At 38.0% G+C, this 12,671-nt stretch overlaps 1 protein-coding gene across 3 annotated transcripts in view; it reads left to right on the plus strand.

Annotated features, from left to right (window-relative positions):
- Positions 1 to 12,671, plus strand: part of LOC112008930 (nuclear pore complex protein NUP205) — a 41,981-nt gene that overhangs the window by 15,558 nt on the left and 13,752 nt on the right. For all 3 annotated transcript variants that reach the window (XM_065775641.1, XM_024041298.2, XM_024041299.2), the window contains exons 14-19: positions 4,161 to 4,262; positions 4,402 to 4,533; positions 9,703 to 9,833; positions 9,932 to 10,051; positions 10,344 to 10,467; positions 10,927 to 11,124. In XM_065775641.1, the coding sequence (XP_065631713.1) occupies positions 4,161 to 4,262; positions 4,402 to 4,533; positions 9,703 to 9,833; positions 9,932 to 10,051; positions 10,344 to 10,467; positions 10,927 to 11,124 (807 nt within the window). The remainder of the gene's footprint in view (positions 1 to 4,160; positions 4,263 to 4,401; positions 4,534 to 9,702; positions 9,834 to 9,931; positions 10,052 to 10,343; positions 10,468 to 10,926; positions 11,125 to 12,671) is intronic.

The raw sequence follows: 12,671 nt of genomic DNA on the forward strand, positions 1-12,671 counted from the left end.
AGAGTATTTTGACAGAGTGCTTGTAACTGAACAAGCGTTCTCTCCAGAGCCTTAAAAGAGCGCCGGTTTCTTTCCAACCAAACAACCCACATCAAACAACCAGGAACCATATTCCATATGTCCGAAGCAGATTTCCCCAACCAATTAATCCAGCAAGACACCAAACTCTCCACAGAACCTTGCATGACCCATTGAATCCCAAAAGCTTGTAACATTTGCACCCATAAAGAATAAGCTATAGGATAGTGAATGAGAAGATGGTCCACAGATTCCGCAGAACAGCAGCACATACCGCACCTATTCACTAAAGGGAGGTCCCAGAGCATCAAATTATTCAAGGTAAGAATTCGACCATGGGCTGCAGTCCACAAGAAGAATGCCACCCTCTTGGGCACCTTGACTTTCCAAATCCCCTTCCATGGGAAGCAACAAGGAGATGTACCCCTGATCTTATGATAGAAGGAACGAGTATCAAACTTACCATTCCCATTAAGGCAGCAATGGGGTCTATCACACCCAATACCTCTAGGGATCCGAGCCTGAATGAGTTCTAGGAAAGAGAAGGCAGCCTCAAATTCCCTCTCATGAAAATTCCTATAAAAACTCACATTCCGACATCTACTTCTCCCATCCTCATGATGATCCAACAAGTTAGACATACAGGCTTTCTTGTCTCTAGAACACACATATAGCTGAGGATAGAGCATTTTAAGAGAGATATCCCCAACCCACCTATCATGCCAAAAATGAATGTGAGAACCATCACCCACCACAAAAGCCAAGTGTTTGGAGAACCTCTCCCAACTGGTATTAATACCATGCCAAAGGCCACACCCGTATGCCCTTCTACAATCTTTAGTAGTCCACCCCCCTTGGCCCTCGTCATATTTGGTGGCAATAACCCTCCGCCAAAGACTAGATCCTTCTTGGCCAAACCTCCATAACCATTTCCCTAATAGAGCTTGGTTGAAGTGACCTAACTTCCTAACCCCCAAACCACCCATCTCAAGAGGTGAACACACCTTCTCCCAAGCCACCAAAGACTGTTTAAAATACTCCTCCGAAGATCCTCACAAAAATTTCCTTTGAATATGCTCCAATCTGTCAGTCACTGCTACAAGGATGGTAAATAAGGAAAGATGGTATGTGGGAAGACTAGAAGGGTACTCTTCAAGAGAGTAAGTCTACCACCCTTAGACAAATATAGATGCTTTCAACCAGATAGTTTCTTCTCCATCTTCTCCAAAATGAGGTTCCAAATGGATGCAGTCTTGAACGGGGTGCCCAAAGGCATGCCCAAATATTTCATGGGCAGGCTACCCACCCTACAACTGATAATACTAGCCAAATCAACAATATTACCAACCTCCCCCATTGGGACAATCTCACTCTTCCCCACATTTACCTTTAAACTAGTAAATGCTTGGAAGCATGACAAAGCTAGTCTAATAGCCAACAACTGATCTCTAGAAGCATCATAGAACAAAATAGTATTGTTTGCAAAAAGTAGCTGTGATATGCAAACCCCGATAGAGTTCACTGGTACCACATGAAAGCCACGAAGCAAGACCACTATCCTCAGTTTTCTTAAGGATTTGAGATAAAACTTCCATTACCAAGAGGAAAAGAAGAGGGGACAAAGGATCTCCTTGTCTCAACCCACGAGAGCTTCCAAAAAAGCCTGCCGGAGATCCATTCACAAGAATTGAGAAACAAACAGTAGAAATGCAAGCCTTAATCCACTCCCTCCACTTCAACCCAAAGCCCATCCTATTTAACAAATAAAGCAGGGCATCCTAATTAACATGATCGTAAGCTTTTTCTATATCCAACTTACAAACTACACTCGGGGAATGACACTTCAATCTACTGTCCAGACACTCATTAGCAATTAACACTGAGTCCAAAATTTGTCTTCCACCAACAAAGGAATTTTGGGTCTCTGAGATAAAACTGTCTAGCACCACCCTCAGCCTATTCGTCAACACATTAGACAACAACTTGTAAACACTGCCCACCAAACTAATAGGCCGAAACTCCTTAATATTGACAGCATTAGGTTTCTTAGGAATGAGAGTGAGGAAAGAAGCATTAAGAGACCTTTCAAAAACTAAATACCTGTGAAAATGCTTGAAAACAGCCATCACATCAGCCTCCACCACCCTCCAACATTTACTAAAAAATGCTATGGTGAACTTGTTCGGGCTAGGGGCTTTATCCCTCTCCATCTCTACCAGCACCTGGGAGACTTCTTCTTTCGAGAACTCCCTCTCAAGGAACAACCTATCATCCTCCCCAATACTAGCAAAATCCAACCCATCCACAGTTGGACGCCATGTGTCTGTCTCTGTATAAAGATCTTGATAAAATTGGACCACCTGAGCTCGCACAACACGTTCATCCTCATATACTACCCTATCCACCGCAACACTTCTAATATGATTAGCTCTTCTATGAGAATTTGCTAATCTATGAAAGAAGCGTGTATTGTTATCTCCTTCCTTCACATACAGAGCACGGGACTTTTGTCTCCAGAAAGTCTCTTCCATTGAAGCTAAAACTTCAATCTCACCTTTAACTTGAGTATGGCGAGCTTGATCCTCATGCGAAAGGCCTAGAATATCTTCCTTGGCATCCAAACCCAATAATTCAGACGGCAAACTCTTCTTTTTAAAAGCCAAATCACCAAATACCTCCTTATTCCACTTTTTTAGGTATTAAGAGCCTTTAATTTCTAAGCCAAAACAAAGCTAGGTGATCCTGTAAAGCAATAACTGGTCCACCACTGTTGAACCTTCTCAACAAAACTGTCAACCTTTAACCACATGTTCTTAAACTTAAAAGCATCACGCCCCCTCCCCACAACTCTAGATTCCACCAAAATTGGACAATGATTAGAAATAACACGAGGAAGCACCCTCTGGGACACATTTCCAAAGTGATCCTCCCAATTAGCAGAGACCAACGTCCTGTCAATGCGAGACATAGACTTCGGTTCGGAATCCCTAAACCAAGTGAAAGAAGCCCCTCTAGTGGTAAATCCACTAGGAAATTATTCTCTATGAAATCTAAAGACGCAAACATGGCTGGGCTGAAAGAGTCACAGCCAAGCCTCTCACAAGGATATCTAATAACGTTGAAATCACCAAATAAAAACCAGGGGTTATTCCAACGAGTCCGCACTGTTGATAACTCCTCCCACAAATCAGCCCTATGAAGGTCTATGTTTGGACCATAAATGCCAGTACAAACCCATACAAACCCATCCAAAACACCCCTAAAAAGAACACTAACCGAAAACTGACCAACCAACACATCCATTTTCTCGACCACCCGTTTATCCCAAATCAGCAAAACCCCCCCAGATGATTGAACCGCATCCATTTTCTCGATCACCTATTTGTATGTGCTATTGTAATGAGTAATCTGTGGATCACGTGTTATTTTTTTGTCTGACAGCTCATTCTTTTTGGACGCATATGCGTCGGTTGTTTGGGATCGATTGGGTCATGCCAAGTTCATTTGCAGACTTATTATTTTGTTGGTATCATTGGCTTGGGAAGCATAGTTTTGATATTTGGAATTTAGTTCCAGGCTGTTTAATGTGAACTATTTGGATTGAACGGAATCGGCATTCTTTTGAGGATAATGGGAAATCTGTGGTTCAGTTATTAGATTTATGCCAATGGACCATCTTTGATTGGTCTCGGTGTTGGGGTCTCTCAGATTGTTCTACTCTTATGGATTTTCTTTTATCTATTAGAATAGCTTAGTGGCTGTTTGTGTCTTTTTGTTTCTTATTACTCTTTGCGCACTACCGTGAACTCTTTGTATTTTTCTTGTTATTCCTTTTTCAATTATTTTTTCTTCTTACTTATCAAAAAAAAAAAAAAATGTAATTTTCCCTTTTGAAGAAAAGCACCCAGACCCTGCAAAAGCAGGAGCATTGTACATTGGGTATGGGCTTTTTAGTTGTTGAGAAAAACAGTGGAATGGGTAAACGAATCTGAAATATAAGCTGAAGAGGTTCTTAAAAATGTTTTACAATATGTTAGGTTCTCAAATGTTAGCCTGTTGGTTAATGAGTCATTACCTTTATATTCTCCCTTCCAATAGAAAGGAATAACTGCATTTTGATGCTGACTTGGCATGTGATACAGGTTATGGAGAATGGGAACCCCATTGAAAGGAAGAATTGGTTTCCTGATATTGAACCACTATTCAAGCTGCTTAGTTATGAAAATGTGCCTCCGTATCTGAAGGTTGACATCTGTAGTTTATATTGCTTTGGTGGAGTCTCATGGTATAACATTTGCAGCTTCTTGTCTCTGTTGGAGGTTAGAAGCTGCAAGTGAAATTTTATTCACAGTTTTTGACCCAGAATATCACATGCCATTACAGGGTGCTTTGCGGAATGCAATAGCTACTTTTGTTCGAGTCTCTCCTGTTCTAAAGGATACGATTTGGAGCTATCTTGAGCAGTATGATCTACCAGTGGTGGTTGGGAAGAGTGCACAGCCGATGTCAGCACAGGTTAGTATGTTTGAATGGTGTCCATTCTTAAAGTTTTATATAGCTAATTGACCACGATGAAACCTAGTGCATTCAGATTGAGAAACTGAGATATTATTCTTAATAGAGGTTTTTATACGTAAAAGAATTTTATTGAGAATGAGGATTTACCTCATGTACACTGTCTATATCATTAGATATCCTAAAGAATTAGAACAGAAGTGAATTGCATACTCAATGACAGAGAGCCGATGAAATCTACAAAAGAATGAGTTGCACTGGGACCAAAGCATGATACCACTCAAACAATGATCTATTGAAAAAATTCTTTGAATGAACCACCCAGTTTTTCACATTATCAAAAGTGCGATAATTACTTACCCTCCATAAAGTCTGTAACAAGCATAGAGTGGCTAAGGAAGGCAATGGGATGTTCGGTATTCAGTCTTATTGTGGGGTGTTGAGAGGTCCAAGGGAGATTTCTTTTCCTTGGAGAGGGATTTGGTATGCTAAAGCACTGAAGAGGGCAGCTTTGTTTGTGTGGACTGCAGCCTGGGGAAGATTCTGATGAATGACAACCTTAGAAAAAAGGGGTATCATGTTAGTGCATTGGTGCTGTATGTGTAGGCATAGTGGGGAGTCAGGGGACCATGTCTTACTGTATTTTGATTTTGCTAATGCACTTTGGGGCTATGTCTTTGGTCTCTTTGGAGTTAACTAGGTGATGCCAAGTAGAGTAATAGATCTTCTAGTGGGTTGGTGGAATTGGTTTGGGAAACGCTCCTCTGTTGTGTTTGATATGGCTCTTGTGGTGGGAGCAAAACTTCTGCATGTTTGAAAATTTGGAAGCATTGGGAGTGAGGCTGAAGCTTTCATTTCTTAGATTACTCTGAGTGCGACAGTCATGGGTCTCAATGACAGTGTACCCCAACACAATTTACTGATCCAATCCTTTTTTCTGCATAATTTGTTTTTTATAGAAAATTTTTAAGCTATCTCGTTTTTTGTAACTTTTTCAAGGCTGTTTCTTTGCAATAAAATTTATTACTTACATATAAAAAAAAGAAAAAAAAAGAATAGAGGGGTTGAATTCCAAACAAAAGAATTGTCTTTGCCAAACTAATTCCTCCAACCAAATAAAAGATCACCAACACTTCTTGGTATGATCCATTGGATTCCAAAAACGGAGAAAATATAAATTCCCATACCATTTGCTATATCACAATCTAACAATAAGTAGTTCATAGACTCATCGCTGCACCTACACATGCAGCTCCAATTTATTAATGTAAGCCCTAACCTGATAAAATTATCATATGTCAAATATTACTGATGCAGCTCCAATCTGTTTTTTATAGCAATTCATTAAGCTATCTCGTCTCTTATAACGTTTTTGAGGCAATTTCTTATAAAATTTATTATTAATAGAAAAAGAAAAATAATAGAGGGGCTGAATTCCACACAAAAGAATTGTTTTTGCCAAACCATTCCAACCAAACAATAGATCACCAACACTTATTGGTAGGGCCCACTGGATTTCGGATACGGATTAAACATAAGTTCCCATTATTGTTTCCTATATCACAATGTGACAAGAAGTGGTTCATAGACTGACCTACACTTGCAGCTCCAATTTACTAGTGTGAGCCCTGTTCTGATGAGATTATCATATGTCAAGATCTTACCCGAAGTGACTTTCCAAACAAAGAAAGCGACCCTTCTTGGTTTCTTGGAACGTCAAAAACTCTTCCATGGGAATCTTACAACACCTGGGCCTCTCAATATCTCATAATAGGAGCAAAAAGTCATCTTCCTCTCCATACTACATGGCAATGACTTGCCTCCACAAAAAGTCATCTTCCCCTCCAAAGCGCCATGACCATTTGGCCAAAAGGGCTTAGTTGGCGGTGCCCACTTTTCTTAACCCCCAAGCCTCCACTTGTTGAAATGCATAAAATATTCCAATCCACAAGATGGAATTTAACTTCATCACCCTGCTCTCTCTGCAAGTTTCATTGTAACCTTTCTTAGTCTATTCGATAGAGATAAGTAGTACATTGAGGGACCCAATAGCATATTTTCTACAAAACCTACGTCCATGGACATGTGAACTATTTTACAAGGAAAAGGTTTCTTGATGTTAATTTAAAGGTCGGAAGGACCTTAGTGTTCTAGAGAATATGGAGGAGAGTCAGGGATTATCAGCAGAGGAAAGGGTGGAAATGGGAAGAATTTGTGATGAGTTAGAAAAAGTTACTTTGTTGGAAGCAAAAATCTAGAGTTCTTTGTGTTAGGAAAGGAGACAGGAATACTAAATTTTTCCACTGTATAGCTAACTCTCACAGGAGGGTTAATTCTATTGATAGGCTTATGGTCGATGGGGTACTGTCTTCGAACCTGGCTGCTATAGCAGATTGTATCTCTTAGTTTTATAGGCAGCTTTATTTTGAGGAGGTGGCTCATAGACCTTTCTTGGATGATGTGGATTTTTCTAGTATCTCGTTGGAAGATGCAAGTTGGCTAGATAGGCCTTTTGAGGAAGAAGAGGTGTTTGAGGTGATCAATGATTTTAATGGTGATAAGGCACCTGGCCCGGATGGCTTTTTCATGGCATTCTTCCAGTCTTGTTGGGGTGTTTTGAAAACAGAAATTATGGCTGTATTCCATAATTTCCATACTCAGGTGTGTTCAAGAAGAGTCTTAATGCTTCGTTCCTTGCTCTTATTCCCAAGAAAGTGGATGTCGTGGAGGTCAAGGATTTTCGGCCTATTAGCTTAGTTGATGGGATTTATAAGATTATTTCTAAAGTGTTGGCTAATCAGCTTCGTAGGGTGGCGCATGAGGCTTATTTCAGATTCACAAAATACTTTTATGTAGGGCAGATATATTTTGGATTCCGTCTTGATTGCTTCTGAATGTATTAATAGTAGATTGAAGTCAGGAGTTCCAGGTGTGCTGTGTAAATTGGATGTGGAGAAGGCGTATGATCATGTGAGTTGAGATTTTTTAATGTATATGCTGCAGCATTGTGGTTTCTTAGAGAAATGGAGAAAATGGATAAGGTATTGCATTTCAACCGTAAAGTTTTCCATTCTGATTAATGGTAGCCCCACTGATTTCTTTGGAAGTTCTAGGGCGCTTCGGCAAGGGGATCTTTTATCTCCTTTATTATTTGATATTGTTATGGAGGCATTAAGTCGTATGTTGGATGTGGCTGCCTCCGCTGGGCAATTCTCAAGCTTTTCTGTAGGTAGTACGGTTGGTCCATCAGTGATGGTGTCTCACTTTTTATTTGCAGATGACACTTTGATTTTTTGTGATGCTGAACTTTCTCAGATTGCTAATTTGAGGGCGATTCTTGCTAGATTTGAGGAGGCGTTAGGGCTTTGCATTAATTTGGGGAAATTTGAGTTAGTACCTGTTGGTGGGGTACACAATTTGGAGGCTTTGGTGAGTCTGTTGGGGTGTGGGCAGTCTTCTCTGCCCTTGAAATATTTGGGCCTTCCATTAGGTGCAAAATTTAAGGATTTATCTGTTTGGAATCTTATCCTAGAGAGAATGGAGAGGAGATTAGCAGGTTGGAAGAGAATGTATTTATTTAAAGGGGGTAAGGTGACACTCATTAAAAGCTCACTTTCGTCTTTACCTACATACTTTCTTTCTTTTCTTCCTTTACCGGGTAAGGTGGCAAAGCATATGGAGAAATTACAGAGAGATTTTTTGTGGAATGGGATTGGTGGTGAACCTAAAATTCATTTAGTTAATTGGGCCAAGGTTTGTAGGCCTTTGCAGGTTGGGGGGTTTGGTATAAGACGGTTGGGAAACTTTAATTCTGCCTTGCTAGGCAAATGGTTGTGGAGGTATGGCACGGAGACTAATGCTTTATGGAAGAGGGTTATATAGGCAAAATATGGGAACATTTGGGGTGGTTGGTGTACGAAAAAGGTGACAAGTCCTTATGGGATAGCTTGTGGAGATACATTAGAAGTGGCTGGTTGAACTTCTCTAAACTCCTTGTTTATGATGTGAGGGATGGTACTAGAGTGAAATTTTGGAAGCATGTGTGGTGTGGGGATTATACTCTTCAAGAGGCCTTCTGGAGTTTTATTGTCTTAGTAGGTCAAAGGATTCCTTAGTGGCTGATTTTATGGGTTGGTCTGCTGGGAGGTTTCACTGGAATGTGCAATTTCTTCGTCCACCACAAGATTGGGAAGAAGAAGCCTTGGATCGGTTTATGGGGTTGGTCTATTCTTTATTGGTGCGGAGGTTTGGCCCATATAAGGTTTGTTGGAAGCCTGCAAGGAATAGAGGTTTTGAGGTTAGAGGTTATTATAGCTCCTTCTACCCTCCTAATCTTGTTTCCTTTCCATGGAAAATGATATGGCAATTGAAGGTTCTCCCAAGGGTAGCTTTCTTTTCTTGGTCTGCTTCCTTAGGTAAGATCTTAACAACAGACAACTTTCGTAAAAGACGAGTGATAATGCTTGACTAGTGTTATATGTGTAAAAGGTGTAGGGAGTCGGTGGATCATCTTCTACTTCATTGCTCCATAGCTTGGGAGTTGTGGTCTTGGTTTTCTGCTTGTTTGGTATTCAATGGGTTATGCCTCTTACTGTTCTTGAGTTGTTTGAGGCTTGGCAAGGAAAGTTTGCGTGACATCGTCACATTGATGTTTGGAAATTAGTGCCTCACTGCTTGATTTGGTGCATTTGGCGTGAAATGAATGCTAGAAGCTTTGAGGGTTGCGAACGTTCTGCTGGAGATTAAGTCTTTTTTCTTAAACACTCTCTTTGAATGGAGTGTGGTTTTTTCTCATTTTTCTTGTTCTTCCTTTTCTATTTTTCTTGATCGTTGTTCTTTTGTTTCTTGATTTGTGCCCCCATAATACATCCCCAATGTACTCGGCTTAGCAATCTTTCTATTATTAATAATATTCTTACGTTATTTATAAAAAAGAAAAGATGTTAATTTAAGGGTTTTTAAGACACCTCTTATCTGCTAAAGGCCTTTTAATGTGAAGTTATATAAGGGTTTTTAGGATATTAAAAAAAAGTTAATATAAGGGGTTTTAAGATGTTATTTACATTGTGCTGTAGAATCCAGTTGGAAGTACATCAACTACTGCCATAGACGTGAACTATTTTACAAGGAAATGTGTGTTTGAATTTTTATTTATTTAAATTTTTACAGGTTTATGATATGCAATTTGAGTTGAACGAAATAGAGGCAAGGAGAGAACAATATCCTTCAACAATATCTTTCCTCACCCTGTTAAATGCTCTTATTGCTGAAGAACGAGATGTAAGCGATAGAGGGCGTAGGTACTGATCGTTGGTTGCTTTTTGTTCTTTTGTATTCTAATATCTTGATCCTTCATATCCACTCTAATATTTGATGATTTCATTTCTTTTTCTGGCAGATTCATTGGCATCTTTAGGTTCATATATGATCATGTCTTTGGGCCATTTCCTCACAGAGCCTATGCAGATCCTTGTGAGAAATGGCAATTGGTTGTTGCGTGCCTTCAGCATTTTCATATGTGAGTATATCTTGTAGTTTCATTTTCAAGTGTTGGCATCTGATTGGGTTTCTTTGTTTCTTATGTATTAGTTACTTAAAAAAAAAAATTTAAAACACATTCAACTTATTGATCTCATTATTGTTTTGTAATTGACATTATCTGATTTGTATTTAAGGCCTGTCCTGGTGTTAAATGTGAAGGGTTTATTTTGATTGACCATCTTCATTCAAATTTTGAACTTCATGGGGTATGATCTTGGAGTTGTTTAGATGGTAGAGAAATTTGAATATCAAGCTGAAATCCAATGCAGGATACTGAGTATGTACGATATCAAGGATGAGGATATTGACATTGTCGCTGACCTATCTCAGTTTTCGACACCAACCCAACAATCTCCACTTCAGATGCAGCTTCCTGTCTTGGAGTTGCTGAAAGTACGTGTATTATTGTTTTGTTTGTTTGTAGGCTGGCACTATAGATTGAATTTCAAAGCAGCAGTTGCATGAAAAAGAATCAGCGTGTTATATGAAAAAGAATGCGTTGATTATATGCTGGAATAAAAATCTGGGATTTGATTCACTTAATTAAATATTTAATTATGCCTTAATCAACTTGATTATTTTGTCAGTACTTGTTTAGAATTTTTAAGATTTAGGTTTTTTTAAAGAAATATTTTCAAATATAAGTTATTAGCTTTGCCTTTGTTCTTAATACACACACACACACATATATGTTAGGAATTTATTTCAGTTTCCTTCTATTTAAACAATTTAAAAAAAAAAAAAAATTATTTTCACTTTGCAATTACATCATCAAATTTTTTGTTGTTGTACATTCGATTTTTGACTTAAATCATACTACAATTTTCATATATATGCACATACACCATGTAGGATTTCATGAGTGGCAAAACTGTTTTCCGCAACATCATGGGCATTCTTCTGCCAGGAGTCAATTCCATCATCACTGAGCGGACTAGTCAAATCTATGGGCCACTCTTAGAGAAGGCTGTGCAACTGTCTTTGGAAATTATAATCCTTGTCTTGGAAAAGGATTTATTTCTTTCTGATTACTGGCGCCCTCTATACCAGGTAAAGATTTTCAGTATGCTGGAAAGTTCGCTTTGCTTCTTCATAGTAGTTAGGATCATCATAGTAGTTAGGATCATTGTATTTTGACTTCCCCCACATTTTAATCCAAGCTGGCCAAACTTCATATTTTCTTGTTCTTGACTTTCATTTGCCTGTAAGATTGGAAGGTTTCCCTTTTGGGTTAGCAGTTGAGTTTTCATAATGGTCTTTGCTGTGTGTTAAACCTAGTCATCCAGTGTATGCTTTCATATATGTATTGACAAAACTTGGGTCTTACACGCCATGTGGTTCAATGTAAATGTTACATGTTGTATGACATGCCATTTCCATACGGTTTACTATAAGTGCGTCATATATTATATTACAAAATTTGCGTTTGAGGCTGTAGTTGTGTTAAGTGGATGCCCGCTCCAACTTATCCAAAAAAAAAAAAAAAGTGGATGCCTTCTCCTTTTGCCATGTGGACAGTTATATTGTCCTTTTTATTTAACACACTTAAGATTGTTGTATAACGTGCTTTTACAATTTGGCTTGCTGCTAGTATAGTAAAATTATTAAGATAATTTGCTTCAGCAGAAAATCTATTACTAAAGTTTTAAAAAGATTAAAATACAACCCCAATTAAAATTGAATTCACTTGTTTCAAAAAATTTAAAATAAGTTTTATTATGAGTTGGGTTCAAGTTACACTTGGTGTAACTATAAGCAATGTTACACCACTCAATAACTTAGTATTGAATTAATATTTTAAAAATCCAACCGTTGAATTACATATTCTACATGTTCTTAACATGCATACCAATTTTTATATCAATCGGATGCTATTTACCATTTGATCTATATACTCATCTTTTATACATTATTTTAAACTACAAAAATTTGAATTTTAACAACTGATTGATGACATAGTTATTAATTTTTGATCTCCTTGAAATTTTGCAAGTATGAAGAATATATAAAGATAATATAATCTAACGGTGGATTTGTCAATATTCGAATACAATTAAAAAATATTTGATGGTGTAACATTGCTTAGAGTTACACTAGGTGTAACTTGAACCCAACCCTTTTATTATATATTTAAATTATTTTAATGATCTCCAATAATGCTTGTGTTTGTTTGTTTGTTCTTATTCATATTAAAAAATGCATATCCTCTTACTTCTGTTGTTTTTTGTCTCTATATTATGTTCTTATTCCATGTTTATGTATTTGTTTGTTCTCATTAAAGATTTAATGCGTTAGTGTGCCCCATTTCTAGTATTCATGTCCATGCAACTTAGACTGAGTTATTTTGTGTGTATAATATCTTGTAACTGGGCTAAAATTTTTTAACTGATTTAGATGGACTTTGGCATGCATTTCTGATGCAGGTTTAGGTTTCTTTAGATATTCATGAACTATTATCAATTTCTTAAAGAGTTACAATTTGAACCCTGTAATTAGTTACATACCCTAGCTAGCCTTAATTTTGCTTTGAAGTAGTAAACTCCAATAAGTTGCATGTATCTATACCTCTCCATCACACTTGTTCTTGGCATGTCTTT

The sequence above is a fragment of the Quercus suber genome, unplaced genomic scaffold (assembly GCF_002906115.3).
Source record: "Quercus suber isolate HL8 unplaced genomic scaffold, Cork oak 2.0 scaffold_116, whole genome shotgun sequence".
In the NCBI taxonomy this organism is placed as follows: Eukaryota; Viridiplantae; Streptophyta; class Magnoliopsida; order Fagales; family Fagaceae; genus Quercus; species Quercus suber.